Here is a 21,159-nt window from a genome sequence, read left to right on the forward strand (position 1 = left end):
CCGCTTGGAGCCTGACCCGGGGAAGGTGCCGGGGGGCCCCCAGCAGTCAGGAAGGTCTCACCTCCAGACAGATGACGGAGCCCTGGTGCTCCCGGAACACGCGCAGCTGCTGGCCGCTCAGGATGTCCCAGGCGCGGACAGTGGCATCCGTGCTGCCCGTGAAGGCCGTGCGGCCCGGCGCGTCCAGCACCAGGCAGAGCACGGCGCCCGTGTGGCCCCGCAGTGTCTGATGGCAGCAGCCGCTGGCCACTTGCCACACCTTGGCCGTGGCATCCGTGCTGCCTGTCACCAGGAGGCCCCCAGCCACCGCTTCCTCCACACAGGGGGCCCCGGCGTAGGCCAGGGTCAGCACACAATTGCGGTGACCCCGGAACTCCCGGGCCACCTGCCCCCTGTCCACGCTCCAGGCGCGGGCCGTCCGGTCATAGGAGCTGCTGAAGAGCTGGTTGTCAGCGACCAGGATCCTGGTGGTGAGACGGGAAGGGTCAGGGGTCAGGCAGCAAAGGGCTGCCCAGCAGGCCGGCACGGGGTCCCCTGTGACTGGTGACTGACATGTTCAATGAGCCCAGGAGAATGGATGAGAAACCAGAAATGCTCCCAGCGATCGGCAGACACGAGTCGGAGAAAAATCTCAAGGCCAGGGAATCTCGAACCCCCTTTTCAAGGGACAGTGAGGCGACTGGGGGAGGTCATGGGGGAGCAGAGCCTCCCAAGCAGTAAATATTCCTGATTCTTACTCCTGTTCTGATGTACGCTAAGCATTTCTCTGCAGAAAATACACTAGAACTCTGTGTGTAACTTCACAGGGCATGAGAGCGGACCCTAATTTACACACTCACCCCCAGAGGCAGCTGCCTGAAGCTGGAATGGGGTGTGTCATCTATGTGGGGACAGAGGGGTCAGGACCCCCCACCACAGAGTCAGAGGAACCTTGTGACCCCTCTTTTCTTTAAAGTTGATTTATGTATTGGCTGTGCGGAATCTTCGTTGCTGCAGGCTTTTCTCTAGTTGCAGCAAGTGGGGGCCTCCTGTCTATCAGGTATGCAGGCTAGTCATCTCACGCCCCCTCTTTCAAAAGGTCTCGCCTGGGGACTTCCCTGGCAGTCCCGTGTTGACCCCAAGCTTCCACTACAGGGAGCACGGTTCCATCCCTGGTCAGGGAACTGAGATCCCGCGTGCTATGCCGTGCTGCCAAAAAATGTAAACGTTAAAACTGTAAAAAGGTCTGGCCTGTGAGCCAAGCACAGGCAGGGGGAGAGACGGACATGGAGCGGAGCGGACCCTCCGCCCGCCTCTCACCCAGGATGGTCCTCCCACCCACGAGTCGTTAAGGAAGTAGCCTGCACACTCTCAATAGGCGCCGGCTTCTTCCCTAATGCTGGGAGATGCGGTTTTTCACCGCGTGGGTGCTTCTAAAGGCAAGTGATGACCTGGCACCAGGGGTGACGTCCCGGGGGCCTGAGTCCCGCCTGAGAGGCCTGTGATGGCAGGGACGCTGGGCCAGGCCGGTGTCCCCAGAAGCTCACACACCTGGCCCTGCTCTGAAACCATGAGAAGCGAAGTCCACGTCCTCACCCAGGGACATGGAACGTTTGTGAGCACAGCTGTGTAACAAGGCAAACACGCACCCGCGATGTTCAGAACAGCCAACTGCTCAAAACGAGTCTCTGGGTGTGTGTGTGTCTGTGCTTGAGTGCATACGTGTGTTTGCCTGTGAACATGTGTGCTCAGCAGAGCATAATTTCTGTGCAGATGTATTTCTCAGGAGTCACCTGCAAATGTAGGAGACCCTGGTTCGATTCCTCGGTCAGGAAGATCTGCTGGAGAAGGGATAGGCTACCCTCTCCAGTCTTCTTGGGCTTCCCTGGTGGCTCAGCTGGTAAAGAATCTGCCTGCAGGAGACCTGGGTTCCATCCCTGGGTTGGGAAGATCCCCTGGAGAAGGGAAAGGCTGCCTACTCCAGTATTCTGGTCTGGAGAATTCCAGGGACTGAATAGTCCATGGGGTTGCAAAGAGTCAGACACTGAGCAACTTCCACTTTTACTTCTGAGGAGCGGTTGGATACAGTCAGGGCTGGCTGGCCACCTGAGATGGGACCCTCTCTACCTGCCCCCTCCTCTGTCGGCCCTTCCAGCAGCACCCAGCCTCACAAGAGGAGTTGCCCCCAGGCCCACACTCTTCCTCAGTCACAGACTTCTTTCTCGAGATAGACCACTGCTGGGAATTAATTTCCTGGCGGCCCAGTGGTCAGGACTCTGAACACTCACTGCCGAGAGCCCGGGTTTGATCCCTGGTTGGAGAACGAGGATTCCTCAAGGTTCAAAACCATAAAAAGGGGGACTTCCCTGGTGGCTCAGACAGTAAAGCGTCTGTCTACAATGTGGGAGACCCAGGTTCAAGCCCTGGGTTGGGGAGATCCCCTGGAGAAGGAAATGGCAATCCACTCCAGTACTATTGCCTGGAAAATCCCATGGACAGAGGAGCCTGGTAGGCTACAGTCTACGGGGTCTCAAAGAGTCGGACACGACTGAGCATAATGATGATGATGATGATGATATATATTTAAATAAATAAATGGGACAGCAGGCTGGGCAGAGGCCAGCAGTAGCTGAGACCCAAGTCTTCATCCCAGCCCTCCTCCACCCCTGCCTGGCCGGGCCTGGCCTCCCAGGTCCCTGGTCCCCACCTGCTCTGGCTAAGGGGGGTGGCGGCTTGGGGGAGGGGAATCAGAGCTCAGCTGCACTGGGGTCCTTCTCCTCTCAGCACCATCCTGAGTCAGTGTGACACTTTGGCCTTTCTCCTGCCCTGTGTGAGCATTCGTCCATCGGGGGCCGTCAATGACCAAACCGGCCCACCATTTCCACCCGCTGTGTGCTGGACCAGCCGGCTAGACGGGTCCCACCCGGGCCCAGGCTCCGCAAAGCCCACACTGGCTGAAAACAGCCTTTGCTCCCTGTCCTCTGCAACCACGGCCCCATAGCTCCTGGTTGCACATTCTTCGCCTAGTTAACTCCCCAAAGAGGCACCCTTCCTGGCCCCTGAGGTCAGGAGGGCCCAAGGGCAGGTGCCCAGACTCCAGCTACTTTTAGGCAGTCCCTCAGGGGGCAGGGGGGAGGGGTTTGAGACGGCCCCAAGTTATAGAAATACTGTCCAGCCGATCTGATCAGCAAGGAATTTCCATGGCTCAGCTCAGACCCAAACTCGATACGTTTTTGGAAAAACTCAAACCTCTGTGAGAAGGAGCGGCTGGGATATTTTCAACAGCAACAGGGAAAGGAGAGGTTGAAAAACACCCTCGACTCCCTCTGCAGAACAAGCCCCATTCTGCTCCTCCTCCAAGTGCCCAGTCCAGCATCAGGCACCAATTAAACTGTTTCCTCTGGAATCTGCTCCCATCGGTAGGAGCTGTAGCCTCCAAGGCCTTTCCCTGCACCCGGCTGGGGGCGGTTGTGCTGTAGGGCCAGCGAGGATGTCCAGGCACTAGTCTAAGGCTTGGTGATGCCTCCCTGTCCACATCTCCGCCTCCCAACCTGCCCCCCCCAACCCCCAACATACACACACCTGCAGCCCTGGGCAGTTGGCACTTGTCACGCCCGGGGACACTTCTGTCCTGGGGCTTCCACTGCCCTGTGCTCCTGGCCACCTCCCCACACGTCCACAGGTGCTCCCCACAGAAGCTAAGTTCCTCCAGGGCAGGGGCCCCACAGCCTACATCTCGGTCCCCAGTCCTCACCCCCCGGCCCCACTGACCTGTTCACAATGGACGTGTGTCCCCGGAACACCTGCAGACACTGCCCGGTCAGCACATCCCACTTCCTGATGGTGCAGTCGGCGCTGCAGGTGAAGGCGGCCTCGTCCTCCAGCTGGCAGAAGGTCACGTAGCTCTCGTGTCCTGCAGACGAGGGGAGGACACGTGAGTGCTGCGGGGCAGGCCTCATCCCTGAGCGTGTTTGAGATGCGAAGGAAGGGAAGAAAGCAGCTTGCGGGCAGTTTGGGCTGAGTCCAGAAGGGACCAGCACTTCAAAACAGTGCTGTAATTCTGGGAGACTCTCAGGAATCGTGGGGAGCCAGGAGCAATTCAGGGAGCACTCAGCCTGCCCCGGAATCCTTCCTCACTCCTCTGCTTCCCTCCTCCTTCTTAACCATCTTCTTTTAGTCTTTTTAAAAGAAAATATTTATTTACTTATTTACTTGGCTGTGCCGGGTTTTAGTTGCAGCACGTGGGATCTTGTTCCTGGGCCTCCTGCACTGGGAGTGCAGAGTCTTAGCCACTGGACCACCAGGGAAGTCCCTCCTTTTCTTCAAACTTTTCAGCTCCTTTTACTCAGTCATTCAACAAGCCCCATGTTGTATTTCCCTCTCTGTGCCTCGATTTCCTCACCTGAAATGGGGAGAGTGCCGCTGCCTGAGTCACGGGGCCACTGCACAGGGTGCGTAAACGCTAGCTGTGAGCTGTCCTTACGTTTGGGGAGAGACCCTGGTAGGCAGAACACGGGCCCCAAAGAGAGCTGGTTCCTAATTGCTGGAACCTAGAAATGTTACCTTTCTTGGAAAAAGACACATTTACAGATGCAACTCATTAAGGAGGACCTTGAGATGGGGAGATGATCCTGGATATCAGGATGGGCTCTACATGCCTTCACAAGCATCCTCATAAGAAGGCAGAGGGAGGGCTCAGGACATGGAGAAGGCATGCTGAAGAAGGAGCAGAGACGTGTGGCTGCTGACCCTGAAGACTCGAGCAATGAGACCACAAGCCAAGGGATGCAGCAGCCGCCAGAAGCTGGAAAGGTAACCGCGGTCTCCCTGCAGGTTTTAGAGGAAACCGCAGACACCTGGATTTCGTCCCAGTGACACTGATTTTGCGCCTCCAGACTTGTGCCGTAATAAACTTGTTTCAAGGAAATCCAGTGTGATCATCAGTCACAGCACCCACAGGAAACAGGTACAGATGCAGGGATAAGTAAGACATGTCCCCTGCAAAGACTTTGCCAACAAAGGTCCATATAGTCAAAGCTGTGGTTTTTCCAGTAGTCTGTATGGACATGAGAACTGAACCATAAAGAAAGCTGAGCACTGAAGAATTGATGCTTTTGAACTGTGGTGTTGGAGAAGACTCTTCAGAGTCCCTTGGACTGCAAGGAGATCCAACCAGTCAATCCTAAAGGAAATCAGTCCTGAATATTCATTAGAAGGACTGATGCTGAAGCTGAAACTCTTAATACTTTGGCCACCTGATGCAAAGAACTGACTCATTGGAGAAGACCCTGATACTGGGAAAGAGTGAAGGTGGGAGGAGAAGGGGACAGGGGATGAGATGGTTAGATGGCATCACCGACTCGATGGACATGAGTTTGAGCAAGCTCTGGGTGATAGTGGAGGATGGGGAGGCCTGGAGTGCTGCAGTCCATGGGGTCACAAGGAGTTGGACATGACTGAATAACAACTTGCCTTCCAGGAGAGCAGCCAGGCCAGAAGGAGGGACAGTTGGCCAAGAGTGACGGGTGCAGGGACAGTGCATGACAAGGGTCAGCAGAACAGATGCCGGGTGTGGTGGGTGAGGAAGGGTCTCTGCGGTGTCCGTCCAGAGAAGAGGAAGTGTCTGAGCAAGGAGATGGCACACACCAAGCAGGAGGGGCCCCGGGGCCAGGACTCAGGCACTCAGTAGAGAAGGTGGATGAAGCAGGCAGAGCGAGGGCAGAGGTCTGGGATGGAGCAAGAGCCATGTAGCCCGGGGTCTCGCCAAGTGCACCTGGCCATCGCTCTTACGGGGCAGTTCTCTGATCTTTCAGCTCTCACCCTGGCTGTGGGGTTGATCTTTACGCCGTGAGCCTTATTATGCAGCCCTGGGGATCCTTGATCCTGGACACAAAAGAGCCTGTTTTCCAGGTAAGCGTTTGCTTGTATGTACAGGGCTGAATCCCTCCGAGGTTCACCTGAAACTTGCACAACATAGTTTGTTTATCAGGTTTGCGGGCCTGCTAATTTGCTGCAATCTTGTCCAACTCTTTGCCACCCCATAGCTCACCAGGCTCCTCTGTCCATGGAATTCTCCAGGCCAGAATACCAGAGTGGGTAGTCCTTCCCTTATCCAGGGGATCTTCCTGACTCAGAGGATCGAACCCAGGTCTCCCGCATTGCAGGCGAATTCTTTACTGCCTGAGTCACCAGGGAAGCCCTTAATGGCTATACCCCAATAAAAAATAAAAGTTTAAAAGAAAAAAAAAGAGAAGTGTTTCCATCTCAAATATAACCACATCCAACAGTAAACTGAAGCTGACTCTACTGGAGGAGAATTCAGGGACCAGAAAAATCAATGGAATCAAAGGAATGTGAGACCTCAGAGCAATGTCACAGACAAGGCGAGTGATGAACTCAAAACAAGAACGATGTGAGGGATGTGTTTATGACATTAAAGATTTTGACCCGATTTTTAAAATTTCCTCTCAATGTCTGGTATCAATTAGACAAGGATTTAGATCCTCCTGAGCAGTTTCGAACTGATTCTCACTTTTTTTTTTTGGCCTGGGGTTCAAGCTTAATTACTCTTGAAAGAACCCAACTTCGTGGGTTCTAAGAAACAGAATTTTTTTTGTAAAGTAAGAAATAAACATTTTCTTGGATAGCATATACCAGGCCTCTAGGAAAACAACGTTTGTGAATTAAGTAAACATGAGATTGTTTCCATCAAAGTGCACGTCAGTTTAAAAGTCGAGGGCAAAATGTGTTTGGCAAAACGCGGCCCAGCTTTCTGCCAACCCCAAAATGTTTATATAATATTTGAGGGTTGTCAACGCGCTCTCCTCGAGACCGGATCTGCCGTCAGGAGGGGTTGGGAGCACTCAGCTCCGAGACAGGGGTCCCCCAAAGCCCACCAAGACTAGGAAAGTCTCCCCCAGGGCACCACTCCCAGTCCAAAATCTAAGCTCCTTCCGTGCCTTCTCAGCAGCATCGGACAGCAGGAAGGCAGAGCGCAAGTGGACCCACCAACCAGACCAAGGGAAGCACTGAAATCCCAAGGCTGGCACCTCGGCTCGATGGAACTGTAGTCATTGACCAAGACTGTGAGAGTGGGGCCGCTCCTCTGATTTGTAGAAGTTGAAACCACGATGGACACTTGACTGCAAATCAACAGAAGTATAAACAAAGGCTTGAAGAAAAGAGGTAACAACGAAAACAAGTTTCTCAGTATGGAAAAGCTCATCTCTGAAGGTGGGCCGGGCTGATCCTCCACCCTCTCGGGGGCCTGCTGGGCTGGCGGGGGTCCCTGCAGCGGTCAAGACTCTTCCATGCACATGCCCCTTCTCCGGCACCAGACGCCCATCTCACACCAAAGGGAGCCCTCCGGGCTTGGAGTCCTTGCCGCACCGGGGTCCTGGGGACTGTGAGCAAGCCCCTGGCTGTAACCCACAGACGAGAAGCCACCAAGCAACAACAGGGCCCCATCACCCCGGCAGGGTCACCGAGGATGCAGGCGGGAGGGGCCCTCGCGTCCCCGGGGACCACAGAGCCTCGGCCACGAGCTGTTGGAATTGTGCAGAATAAGCAAGAAAGCCAAACGAAAAATAAATATTTTTGAAGGGCTGCAGAATGCAGATAAAATGCGGTTATTTTGTTCAAGAGAATATGCTGAGGCTCAGCGTTTCCTGCCAAGGTAGTTGGCCCTTCCGGCCTCCCGGCTCGCACGCCCTTGGACATGCTGGGGGCTTCAGAGTTGAAGTAACCCCTCCATGGGCAGGAGCAGCTCACCCCACTGGAGACCAGGGTCTGCAGGGGCAGAGGGGCCCAGGGCGGGCATGGCCCTGCTGAACTCGCCTTCAGCTCAGCATGACAAGCTCTGATGCCCCTGGAGTCTTCCGTCTGTGCAGTGGGGCCCCCTGCCCTTGTCCAAGCTGCTCTCTGCAGCCCCCCACCCTGGGGGTTCCCTGTCCCGCCCCCCACCCCGGGCTCCCTGTCCCCACTCCGGGCTCCCTATCCCCTCCCTGGGCTCCCTATCCCCACTGTGGGCTCCCTGTCCCCCACTGTGAGCTCCCTGTCCCCACTGTGGGCTCCCTGTCCCCCCTGTGGGCTCCCTGTCCCCCCCTGTGGGCTCCCTATCCCCCCTGTGGGCTCCCTGTCCCCACTGTGGGCTCCCTGTCCCCACTGTGAATTCCCTGTCCCCACTGTGGGCTCCCTATCCCCACTGTGGGCTCCTTATCCCCACTGTGGGCTCCTTATCCCCACTGTGGGCTCCCTATACCCCCTGTGGGCTCCCTGTCTCCCCCAGGGGCTACCTGTCCCCCCCAGGGGCTCCCTATCCCCACTGTGGGCTCCCTGTCCCCCCAGGGGCTCCCTATACCCACTTTGGGCTCCCTGTCCCCCCTGGGGGCTCCCTGTCCCCTCTCTCTGAGGGTTTCCTGTCCCCCCACTCCCCACTGCCATCAGGGCTCAGGCAGTCGGGAGCTCCAGGAGGGGCCTCCAGTTCAGGACATGTCCCCCGAGGCCCACAAACCAGGGTCCTGCCTCCCTGGATGAAGCCCTCTCCGTTCCACGGCCGCCTGGGGAGGGTCAGCCCCGCTGAGACCCAGGTTCTGCGGTTTCCCACCCTCTGCCCACATTTGCCAAAGTCCCTTCATGAAACTCCGTGAGTGACCATTTGGGAGAGGCCGCTGGTTTCCTGCTGCTGCCGGAGCACGGAAGCTCTGGCCGGAATGGACGGGGTCTGACAAAGCCACGGGGAACCCCGGCGTGGGCCACATGCCCCCCCAGGCTCTCACCCCCGCGCTGGTCTCTGTTGCCACCTCAGTGCCCGTCCTCAGCCCCAGCCTCTCTGGTCCCGCAACCTCGACCAAACTGCTGTCTGCTCCCATCCTATTCTCCTTGATCCGCTCCCATGGGGGAGCTCTCCTCCCGAGGACGGAGGTCTCCACAGAGCTGGAGAATGAGTCACCAGTGTGGGCTTCCTTCCCTTCCGTGCTGAAAATCCAGGGCTGCTTTTTTACGGAACGCTTCCTTGACCGGGACAAAGCTAAGAACAATTTTGTTTCTGTCTGAATGTCTCCCCTGGGCGCCTACGTGCCCTTTTAAAAGCACGTATGAGATGACTCAGCAATCCCACTTGTGGGTACACACCCAGAAGAAGGGAAAGCGGGGCCTGGGAGAGAGATTTGCACACCTGGGTTCGCAGCAGCATCATTCACAAAGTCAGTGGAAGCAGTGCAAGTGTCCGAGGGTGGGTGACGGATGAAGATGAATTAGATCCACACGAGGGAAGAGGGTTCCGCTTTCAAAAGGAGGGACATTCTGCCCCGTGTCACAGCCTTCGGGACACTGAGCGGAGGGAAACACGCCCATCACAAAAAGAGAAAGTAATATGTATAAAATAAAAATATAAAAAGACAAATTCCACTTACACAAGGAACCCACGGGAGTCAGGTTCCCAGAGGAAGAAGCAGAATGGTGGGAGCCAGGGGCTGGGGAGGGAGAAGGGGGGTTGTTGTTCGGTGGGGACGATGAAAAAGTCCTGGAGGTGGTGGGGTGATGGTTGCATGACATTTTTGAAGTTTAGTATCTCTGAGCTGGACATTAAAGATGGTTAAGATGGTAAACTTTATGTTATGTTTTATTTTTATAACAACTAAAAATTGTCTCAGTTCCGGGCCCACCTCAGACAAGAAGTGAACCCTGACTAGCCCAGCTCACCGAGTTCCTACTCATCTGAACTTCAAGCACACAGCCCCTCAGTTAAGCAATCCAATCTGCAAACTCCCCGGGCTGGGATCCGAGTCTCTGGCACCTCTGAATCCGGCACAGGCACCCAGTGCAGTCAAGCCGACTGGCAGGTGAGGGGACTCACAGGGAGGAGCGCAGAGGGAGGGCTAGCCTCAGTTTCCTCATCTACAAAATGGGATGATACAGGGTTGTGAGAAGCAAATGTGGAAGAGCTTTGGAGCCGGCACAGTTCAGGGCCCAGGGGATGCTGTTTCTAATTTTGTGCGTGAAGGGTAAGTCAGCACATGCAAGGAACCAGGAGCTCTATATTCACTGGCTTGGTGCCCACCATGACCCTCTGAGGTTAGGTAACTATTCTTATCATCCCCAATTCACAGATAAAGCAACTGAGGCTTGAGAAGTTATGTAACCGGGTTCAGGCCCAAGCTGCCTGGCTCCAAAGCTCAGGCTCTGGACCATCAATGGTCCGAAAATTTCTGCTCCCTGGTAGCAAGTAGGGGTCATCTAGAAGGGCAGGCGCCCACAAGTAGATAGGAGCGTGCTGTTTGTCTACACGGAACGGAAAACAATCACCACCCCCATCACGTGAAAAGATGCTGTTAGAAGGAAGCTTGCAGGGGAACAGCAATCATGGGCTGGAACCTCAGGCTCAGTCCCTTACTTAAGTGAGAACAGACCAGGATAGGAACCGCCACTGGGGGAAACGCTGTTGGTCCCTCTGATCCCGTGAAGTGCCCCAAAGAAATAGGCAACCAAAGGCTAAAGGAGAAAAAGAGGCGAAGGGGAAGAATTACAGTAAAAACAATTCTCCCCTTTACAGAAGGCAATTAAGCCTTCTCTCTCACTGCGAGCTCACCAATTACATTTGAAAGCCAGTCCAGGGGTTCACAGTTTCTCGGGAGCAGAGCTGCTGTGGGAGGGAAGCTCAGGGGACTGGTTTTGCAGCCTAGTCTCCAGGGGTCCCCGTGGGTGACAGTGTGCCCGCTGAGCCTCTGTGTCACCAGGTACTGCCTGGCTCTTCCCACCCCCTGGCACAGGCTCCCTAAACCCTGCAAGATTCACAGAACAGCCTCTGGCCCCCAATTGCTTCTGCCGCTGTGAGCTTGTCTGCGGAAGGAGACACAAGGCAGGAGCTGCCAACCCAGTCTGCTCTGCCCAACAAACCCAGGAGGGTGCCCCAGCGGGCTGCCCCTTCGCTGCCTTCGATGGGCCCAGGGCTGTGCGGGGCGTCAATCCCCACCTCGATGAGGCACCTTCCATAATGGGAGTGGAAAGAGCCTGGATCTGGAGTCAGGAGACCTCCAGGGATCAGGCTGCTGCTGACCAGCCGCGTGGCCCCAGGAGGGCACGGCTGTCCTACAGCTCTGTCCCGGCAAGAGTAGGGCCAAGGGCGAGAAGCCTTCCCATCCAGCTGTGTGACCCTGGACAAGCGCTGCAACCACACTGTGGGTCAAGGATGTTGACAAGAGTACCTGCCTTGCGAGGTGAGTATGCAGAAAACACTTAGAATGTGCAGCAGGTGGGTAAATATCTGCACCTCCTGTCTGTCTCATCAATGAACTGGTGTCGTCATGGCAGCGCTGTTCACAACAGCCAAGAAGCAACAAGCTAAGTGTCCATCGACAGATGAATGGGTAAACGTGTGGTACATACATATAATGGAATCTTACTCAGCCATAAAAAGAATGAAATATAGGACTTCCCTGGAGGTCCAGTGGTTAAGACTCTGCACTTCCATGCCATGGGGCATGGCCTAGAAATTTTTTTTTAAAAAAGAATGAAATAATGTCATTTGCAACAGCATAGATAGACCTAGAGATTATCAGACTAAGCAAGTACAATATGCAACCGCTTATATGTGGGATCTAAAATACAACACAAATCAACGTATCTATGAAACCAAAATCAGACTCGCAGACACAGAGAACAAACTTGTGTTTGCCAAAGGGGAGAGGAGATAGAGGAGCGCAGGAATGGAAGTTTGGGATCGGGGAGGCAAACTATCATATACAGGACAGCTCAACAAGGCCATGCTGTATAGCAGAGGCGCTACAGTCAACATTCCGTGACAAGCTGTAATGGAAAAGAAAATGAGAAGGAATATATTTAAGTCTATATATGTACAACTGAGTCAATTTACTGTATAGAAGAAATTAACATAACATTGTAAACCAACTATGCTTCAATAAAGCCTAAAAAATTAATAAACAGGGAATTCCCTGGAGGTCCAGCGGAGAAGGCAATGGCACCCCACTCCAGTACTCTTGCCTGGAAAATCCCATGGATGGAGGAGCCTGGTAGGCTGCAGTCCATGGGGTCGCTAAGAGTCGGACACAACTGAGCGACTTCACTTTCACTTTCCACTTTCATGCATTGGAGAAGGAAATGGCAACCCACTCCAGTGTTCTTGCCCGGAGAATCCCAGGGGCGGGGGAGCCTGGTGGGCTGCCGGGGTCACACAGAGTCGGACACGACTGAAGCGACTTAGCAGCAGCAGCAGCCAGCGGTTGAGATGCCGAGCATCTGCTGCCCGGGGCGTGGGTTCAGTACCAGGTCAGGGAAGTAGGGTCCCATAAGCCTCGCCTCGAAGCCCATAGATAAAATAAATAAACTGGTGTCAAGTCTAATCACCTCATAATTGTAAGGGTTAATAACAGAAGAACATATGTACTTAGAAGAGTGTTGATAAAACATAGGAAACTAAAATTTCAGGGCATCTTATTAGTACTTCACTGATCCAAAAAAAATCCTACGATGGGGGGTGGAGCTGGCAAGTCCTTGCTTTCCATGAGGCGGGGGTGCACACAAGGATCATCATAAACTCAAAATGAGTCTCTTACAAGTCAAGTCAAAGAGTGCAACTGTGGGAAAAGGAAAGTCCCGTCTGTCCCTGACAATTCTTGAAGTGCGAACCTTTATAACAGAAGACTCCATCATGATGGAAAGGATCTTGGCAGCAGTCATCTCATTTGACAGCATTTTCCTGTCGGGGGGACGGCCCCCAACGAGCCCCTGGTCAGAGGGTCCAGGTGACCTCACTAAAAGCAGTGCTGCTGGCCTGTGGGGGTGAGCCACCGGAAGGGCCACTAAAGAGGGTGTGCGGGGGACTTACCAGGACAGAGCTGGGTGAGGATGGCAGGGCAGGGCTGGGGCAAGGACGGGGGCCCTGGGCAAAGCCAGGTGCCCATCAGGCCAGAATCACTCCTGAAAGGACCGGAGCTTGCCGGAGCAGAAACCGGCCTATAAACTGAGCTCCTACAAGGGCTTTCAGGCCCAGGGCTCCCCAGGCCAGCCGACCATCAGAGCCACCTTGCAGTGTGTCAGACATGCCAGTTCCGGGCCTTCCCTGGGGCCCCGGTGGTGAGGAATCCACCGGTCAATGCAGGGGCCACGGGTTTGATCCCTGGTCCGGGAGGATCGCGCATGTCACAGGGCTACTGCTGAAGCCCCCGAACTCTAGAGACCCTGCTCCCCCACAAGAGAAGCCACAGCAGCAAGAAGCCCGAGCACCACAGCTGGAGAGTAGCCCCCGATCGCTGCAACCTGAGAAAAGCCCACAAGGAGCAAGGAAGACCCGGCTTGAGTGTGTGCTAAGTCGTGTCTGACTCTCTTCGACCCCGCTGACTGTAGCCCGCCAGGCTCCTCTGTCCGTGGGATTTCCCAGGCAAGAATAGTGGAGTGGGGTGCCATTTCCTCCTCCAGGGGATCTTCCCGACCCAAGGATGGAATCTGTGTCTTCTGCCTTGGCGGGTGGGTTCTTTACCACTAGGGCCACCTGGGAAGGCCAACACCACCAAAAATAAAGAAAGAAATGCCAATTCTAGAGTCCCACCCCAAGGGCTCAGTGAAACCCAGACGTGGGAATCTGCATTTCTGAAAGCCCTCCAGATAAAAGTGTCATGCTTGGGAAACAATACCAACTGGATTTAAATTTTCTAACAGATCTACGTCTGGCCAAGTGTGTGACTGTCTCCGAGTGGTGGCTGACTCCCCACTATCCACACCGCCTCCCAAAGAGCAGGCAGCCCCAAAGGGCACCCCTCCACTGCTCTTGTTTAAAACCAGCAGGGGCAGGACCAGCCCGTCCTGAAGCTAATTTCCTCCCCGGGCCTGCAGGAGGTTGGGGTGCGGGGAGGGGGCAGGCCGGCCACCCAGGATTTGCTGATTGTGGTGGAAAATCCGTGGTGACAAACAACCTCGCGCGCACGGCAGGCAGCCCGGTGCCTCTGCCAGGGGCTACAGGGGCCGCTCGCTCGGAGAGCGGAGGGGCTGGCAGTCCGCAGCTGCAGGCATGTGACAGCCCCCCGGGGGGGTGGGAATCCACCTCCCCACCAGTAAGTACACAAATATAAATCGGCACGGGTGTATCCGCAGGGCTCTTTTATGAAGCAATACTTAAGCCGAAGTGTATCTCCTGCTGTTTCGCGGCGTTTCCAAATAGTATATGAGACCAAGCAGCGAGAGAGAGCGAGCAGGGCCGGGTGGTCGCCTGAGGGAGGGGGTTTTCGACTCTGCCCCTCCTCGCGGGGTGGGGCTGCGTAAATCGCCGGCAAGCTACGTAATTAACTCCGTGCCTCAGTCTCCCCGCCTGCACAAATGGGCCAAGAGTACTACACCGTGCAGACAGCACCCCCGCCGCCGCAGTGCCCAGGCCGCCGACCCAGCCCCTGCTGTGTCCAAAGGCTCGGGGACAGGAAACGTGCGGCCACAGGCCACAAGGCCAGCGAGAGAGAAGGCAGGGCGACACTCAGTTCAAGGGGCAGAGGGGCGGTTTTCTTTCCGTTTGTCACCACTGCGGGGACGGAAGTGGTTTCACCCAGGTGTTGACCGGACACTGCGCCCTCGCCGCCGCGCCCCTAGCCTCGCTGGCTGGGATCGCGGCCTCTCTGCACGCCCACCCTCACCCCCCCGGGGGGCTCTTCCACGAGAGTCCAAGGTGGGTGCGCGCTGGACTTGGGGGAAGGGGTCTGCGGACAGGTCAGAGGCTGGCGAGCGGCGGACAGGAGGGCAGAGCGAGCGGTCGGAGGACGCGGCCGGAAGGGTCTACCTTGCAGGAGGGCGCAGCACGTGCCGTCCGCGGTGCTCCAGAGCCGGGCCGTGCCGTCCTCGCTGCCCGTCAGCAGGCGCTGTCCGTCGGGGCTCAGGCTGAGCCAGTTGATGCCCCCGCGGTGGTCGGCGCAGACCCTCAGGGCAGACCCTCCGCCCCCCATCCCGCGGGTGGGAGGGGGGCCCTCGGAGGAGTCTGCGCGCCGCTAGGGAGGGGCCCCTCGGTGTCTTCGCGGCGGTTCCCTGCGGCTGCGTCCCAAGGCCATCGCGGGGCCTTCGGCTCCGGGCTTCTGCGGAGGCACCCGGCGCGGGTGAGGTGGGGGACCCTCGCTACCGTGCGCCCACCCGGCCTCCCGGCCCGCTGACTCGCCGGGGGCTGCGTCCCAGAGAGCGAAGCAGCCGCAGCTCCACCGGCGCGGAAAGCCTCCAGCCCCGCGCCCCCCGGGGGAGACCGCACCCACCTGCGCACGGTTGTCTCGGGGCGCGCTGGAGAGCGCGGGGCGCTGGGGACCGGTGAACCTGGGGAGTGAAGCGCCCCACGCGCCCTCCTCGGCCAGAGCCGCGCGCTCCGGGCGGCCGAGTGGCGAACAATACAGTCCAGCCAGGCTCCTCCTCAGAGACCACCCCTCAACCTGTCCCCTCCCACTTCTCGGGCCTGCCCTCCCGCAGCACCCACCCCGACCGCCGCTCCCGATCTCTCAGGACAGACCTTAGCCCGCGGTCCCCGCGCCTGCTCCCGGGGACGCTGCGGACCGCTCCGCGTGCGATCGTCCGGGCTGCCCGGCCCGCGCGCGCCTCAGGGCTCCAGCCCTCGCCACCCTTGCCTGGACCAAAGGCCGGGACAACGAGGAGAAGAGGGTGGACTGCAGGGTCGGGGTTGGGGAGACGCGCACGCGGGGAGCTCACTCAGGCCCGCGAAAAGTTGGTTCCCTCCAGGCTCCTCGAGGACCCTAAGGACCCTGCAGAGGCACTCTTGGGGGACCTGGGGTCCGTCCTCCTTGGAGAGCGCCCTTAGTTCGCCTTAACTGGGGAATCGCGTGCAAATTCCGAATCCTAAGGAAGTCCCGCAAGGGGACGGGGAGTGCCCAGCGTCCCCAGGATCGATCGGCAGCCTCTGACGGTCCCCCGAGGTCTCGGCCGGGATCCCACGTCCCCGCGGCAACCCCGGCCGGCCGCAGCCCCCTGCAGCGCAGGTCTGCCAGTTCCCCTTTGGCAGTTCCGGCGCCGGCTCCGCCGGGGGCGGGGAGGGTCAACCTCCCCGCCCGCCCCCCCCACCCCCGACACACTCGGATCCTCCAGGTCCTAGAGGCAGCAGGATTTCCCGAACTCTCTGGGTCCCTTTAGAGAATCCAGCCCGGAAAATTTCAGATCGGATTTGTGTTTGTGTGATTTGGGGGACGCGGGGCGGGGAGTGAGGTGGCTTTAGAAACCCAACCCTCATCATGACCTCCAGACGTTCTCCCAATGATTCACCGTGTCCAGACTCCGAAAGAAAACCCCAGAATGGGATCCCATGGAGCACTGGGCCATTTATTCTCCACTGGTCAAAACCAGAGGAAACCCATTCTTTCTTTACCCAAATTTCTGAATCACTGTGCAGCTAGGCTTAAGTAGAGGGAATTTACTTCCTAAGAGACAGGGGCCAGTGAAGGGTCTGGGAGGGGGCTTTGGAATGAGATTTAAAGTTGTTGGAAAAGACTGGTGGGGTGGGTTGAAAGGAGGAGAAAGAAGGCTGCTGGGCACCATCAGGAGAGACGAAGGTGGAAAGGGCAGGGATGTTCCCAAGGTGGACTCTTCAGAAAGGAGATGCCCACTGGGAGGAAGGAAGGACTCTGGGGGTCCCCACTGTACAGAGAGACGGGGTAGACGGTGGCCGGTGACACAGGTTCAGAGATGCTTCTACCGGCTGCTCACGAGTTCACTTTGGGACCCACGTCCTTACAGGGGCCATTACAACATGCAGATGTGAAGACTAATGGTATCTGGCTGTACAGGTATGGCCTACTGCTGGGGCTGAGGAGAGAGGGCGGGAGTCATGGGCATGCCTGGGAGCTGCAGCCTTTGGGGAAGATGAGGTGAAGAATGAGGAGACAGAGACTTCCCTGGAGGTCCAGTGGTTGAGACTCCACACTCCCAATGCCGGGCGCCCCCGTACTGGAAGGACAGATGCTGAAGCTGAAGCTCCAGTACTCTGGCCACCCAATGCAAAGAGCTGACTCATTGGAAAAGACCCCGAGGCTGGGAAAGATTGAGGGCGAGAGGGAGGAGACAACAGGACGAGATGGTTGGATGGCTTCACCGACTCGATGGACATGAGTTTGAGCAAGCTCCGGGAGATGGAGACGGTGAAGGACAGGAGAGCCTGGCGTGCTATAATTCGTGAGGTTGCAAAGAGTCAGACACGACGTAGGGACTGAACAACAGTAACAGAGAACTAGATCCCACATGCCTCAACAAAGATTCTGAGGGCTGCAATCAGACCAGGCACAGCCAAACAAAAATAAATAAAGAGTGAGAAGACAAAGGAAAAGAGTCAGGGGAGACCCAAACGGTCTGCAGAGGCATCTGTTATCTTGGACACCCGAGGAGGGGGGTGTTCAAGAAGTGGGGAGGTCCAAGGCAGGGTGAGATGACCATGGCCACACCCTCAAGGAGCCTGTCTACTAGGGTTTGAGAAAAGTTCAACTCTCAGGGGGCCACCTATTAGTGAGCAAGGTGGGAGGCGTAGTTTCAGAGCCCACTCAGAAAGGCTGCTGATGTTGACGCAACGTCCGCAGGCCAAGGTCCAGTACTGCTCGCCTCACCATCTTCTTCTGTCCAAGCTGAGACTTGCCCTTCTCCTTTATTCCCCTTCCCCCAATGTTGATTTGGCACAAAGCGGTCCCCCCGCCCCCCCACCGGTACAGGGTAAGTAAGCCCGTCTACTTCCTTATGGGGGTGGGGAGAACATGTGTGTGAGATGGGGTGGGGTGTCTGGGTGTGTGCATGTGCAATAAAGATGCTGTCCTGAGTTGGCTTCTCTTCCCAGGTCAAGCATTACAGACTCTGCTTTGGTGAACTTTGCCCAAATCTAATAGGAGTGCAAGAAGGTGGCAAAGTCCGAAAACAATGCCTTCAGTTCAGTTCAGTTGAGTCGCTCAGTCGTGTCCAACTCCTTGCGACCCCACGGACTGCAGCACGCCAGGTTTCCCTGTCCATCACCAACTCCCGGAGCTTACTCAAACTCATGTCCATTGAGTCAGTGATGCCATCCAACTATCTCATCCTCTGTCGTTCCCTTCTCCTCCTGCCTTCAATCTTTCCCAGCATCAGGGTCTTTTCCAATGAGTCAGTTCTTTGCATCAGGTGGCCAAAGTATTGGAGACTTCAGCATTAATCCTTCCAATGAATATTCAAGGGTTGATTTCCTTTAGGATGGACTAGTTTGATCTCCTTGCAGTCCAACTCTCAAGAGTCTTCTCCAGCACTACAGTTCTAAAGTATCAATTCTTTGGCGCTCAGCCTTTATAGTCCAACTCTCACAAACATACATGACTACTGGAAAAACCAATGCCTAATTCCCTTGAAACATTATGTCCTTAACTGTCTTCCAGAGACCCCTCCAAGGGCCCAGAGACCTTACAGAAAAAACAGGAAGATTTCCTGAAGATTGGCAGGGGACTCCTGGCACTAAGAGCCATGGAGGAGGCCACTCTATGCTGGGGACGCCCAGATACACGCCACACAAAAAGCCACAATCCCACCTGCAAGAAAGAATGACTTCTTTCATTGACTTCTTTCAATGACTTCTTTCAATGACTTGCTGCCTCTGCGGGCAGCCAGAAAGGCAGATGGGCGCTGGGTTTGGATACAGGGTGGTGAAAAAGTGTAAGTGGAGAGCGGTGATGGTTGCATAGCAATGTGAAGGTACTTTGAAGGATTTAAAGTAGTTACAATGGTAACTTTTATTGCGGGTATTTTACCACACACAAACACAAAACATACTGTATCAATGAAAAAAAAAAAAGAGGGTTTTGTGAAGCCGCAGTATTATTACTATTATAATTAATGTTAGCCAGAGAATTAAAATTATTTGGAGAATAAAACATGGCCACAAACCCTTGCATTGCGTGCTCAGTTGTATCTGACTCTTTACAACCTTATGCATTGTAGTCCGCTGGGCCCCTCTGTCCATGGGATTTTCCAGGCAAGAATGCTGGAGTGGGTTGCCCTTTCCTCCTTCAGGCGATGTTCCCAGATCAGGGATCAAACCCATGTCTCCCTGGCAGGCAGATACTCTATCTCTGAGTCACCTGGGAAGCCCATACACCGTTAGAACGCCGTATATACACGTGTCCTAGGCTGGGAGTGTTGCCAGGGTCCAGAGAAGGATGGGACCAGCAAGAGACATCAGAGAGTCCCTGGTCTCTGAGCAAGGGTGCTGAGCTGGACCACCAGACTCCACTCCCCACTCCCATCACTCCCAGGGCGCCATGCATCCAATCTGTTCCAAGGGGTCACTGTCCCTTCCAGAAAGGGTCAAGGTTTTAAAAGAAGCAGGCTTAAAAGACCGAATCCCCCTCTCACGCCAAGAAAATTTCCTTTGTACAAGGCCACTCTTGGCCACGGCTTCTAACTGCTGGCCCGAAAAGTCAGGAGTCAGGCCTTCTGGGTAAGAGAGCTGCCACTCAGAGACGGGCCCTGAGGGAGGTTCAGAGACCTGACAAACCCACGGCTTTCCAAGCTCACCCCACATCCGGTACTGGAACGTTTGGTTCTTTCCTGGGTGTCTCACCAGGGCTGTGTTAGCAAAGACATGGCTATGCTGAAGTTTCAAAGCCAGCTGGAAGATATCCCAGCCCTCCAAATTTCACTTTATCTCCCCCACAGACTATTCCTGGCAGCTTCAGAGAAATATCAGAGGCTAACAAGACAAAGGGAAGACGGTTTTGAAAGAGCTTTCAGAATTCTCTAGTTTTGACTTCAAGTCTGGCCCACACAGAGAAACAGGGATGGGATTTAGTCTCCCGCCTGCTACCTGGAACAACCAGAAGCAGTGCGTGCATCGTGTTTGACTCTTCGTGGCCCCATGAACTATAGCCCGCCAGGCTCCTGTGACCATGGGATTTCCCAGGCAAGAATACTGGGGTGGATTGCCATTTTCTCCTCTAAGGGATCTTCCTGACCCAGGGATTGAACCCAACTTTCCTGAGTCTCCTTTATCTCCTGCATTGGCAGGAGGATTCTTTACCACTGCGTCACCTGGGAAGCCCAAAACAACCAAAAACCAAACATCAAGTATGTGAAACAACAGTTTGCAAGACACTGGGCACCTGGCAATAAAGGATAGTAATTTCTGAGAGACAGGGACAAATGAGGGGAGTTCTGCGAGAGGACCACTTACTGCTCTGAGAGAATTTCCAGACCTCAGAACAGGAAGGGGGAGCTTGGATTGAGCCCAGTGGACTCCCTGAGTTTCAGAAGCAGCTGAGCGTCCAGGATGAATGAACTGCTTAGAGCTAACTGGATAGAGTCCCAGAGAGCAGAGACCCCTGGATATCTACGGAAGGCCCCTCTTCCATTTGCAGCCGGAGACAGATCCACTCAGGCATGGGAGGAAACTCTCCGAGGTGGGAAAGGGGTGTACCCAACCCCCACTGTACGGGGCTGAGTGGTGCAGCAAGGACATGAAAATAGTTATTGCAACTGGGTTCCAGGCTTTCAAGAGGTGATGTAGAAGCACGGCGTCCCAACTGAATGTCTAGAGATGAAAACAATGTCTGAAATTAAACAGCAGCAGCACTGGATGGAGTTAACAACAGAGTAGGCATTTCAGAATAAACTATTAGCAAACTTGAAGATACAGCTGTGGAAACTATCCAAAACAAAAAGCAGAGAAAAAGAATTCAAAAAATGCAAAAATCATCAATCTGTAGGACAACTTCAGGCAGCCTTATATATTGCTCCCTGGGTTAGGAAGATCCCCTGCAGAAAGAAATGGCAACCTACTCCAGCATTCTTACCTGGAGAATCCCATGGCCAGTGGAGCTTGGTGGGCTACAGTCCATGAGGTCACAGTCAAACACGACTTAAGGACTGAACAACAAGAAGGAGTCCTTGAAGACGAGGGAAGAAGGGAAGAGAGAAAATATTTGAAGAAATAATGGCTGCACGTTTCCAAATTTGATGAGAATTATAAATCCACAGATCCAAGAACTCACCAAATTCCATACATAAGAAACGCAAAAGATACAAGCTCCACCAAGAAGAAAATGTCATCTGAATAGCGTGTGTCTATGGTGACTGCAGCCATGAAATTAAAAGACACTTACTCCTTGGAAGGAAAGTTATGACCAACCTAGATAGCATATTCAAAAGCAGAGACATGACTTTGCCAACAAAGGTTTGTCTAGTCAAGGCTAT

At 55.2% G+C, this 21,159-nt stretch overlaps 1 protein-coding gene and 1 long non-coding RNA gene across 29 annotated transcripts in view; one reads left to right on the forward strand and one right to left on the reverse strand.

Annotated features, from left to right (window-relative positions):
- WDR86 (WD repeat domain 86) overlaps window positions 1–16,957 on the reverse strand; it is a 40,701-nt gene extending 23,744 nt beyond the window's left edge. For 5 of the 28 annotated variants that reach the window (XM_044947091.2, XM_044947087.2, XM_044947086.2 and 2 more), the window contains exons 1-4: window positions 15,219–16,952; window positions 14,759–15,047; window positions 3,751–3,892; window positions 62–464 (exon numbers count right to left, since the gene is read on the reverse strand). In XM_044947091.2, coding sequence (XP_044803026.2) covers window positions 62–464; window positions 3,751–3,892; window positions 14,759–14,921 — 708 coding nt within the window. In that variant the 5' untranslated portion in view covers window positions 14,922–15,047; window positions 15,219–16,952. Of the gene's footprint in view, window positions 1–61; window positions 465–3,750; window positions 3,893–14,758; window positions 15,048–15,218 lie in introns of all 28 variants that reach the window. The other 23 variants (XM_044947093.2, XM_044947094.2, XM_044947098.2 and 20 more) reach the window with 14 other exon arrangements.
- Window positions 14,509–18,858, forward strand: LOC112586638. Its single transcript, XR_003111105.3, has 2 exons — window positions 14,509–14,647; window positions 18,351–18,858. It is a non-coding gene; the product is annotated as an uncharacterized LOC112586638 (long non-coding RNA).
- Window positions 18,859–21,159: the final 2,301 nt, after the last annotated feature.

The sequence above is a fragment of the Bubalus bubalis genome, chromosome 8 (genome assembly GCF_019923935.1).
Source record: "Bubalus bubalis isolate 160015118507 breed Murrah chromosome 8, NDDB_SH_1, whole genome shotgun sequence".
Lineage (NCBI taxonomy): Eukaryota > Metazoa > Chordata > Mammalia > Artiodactyla > Bovidae > Bubalus > Bubalus bubalis.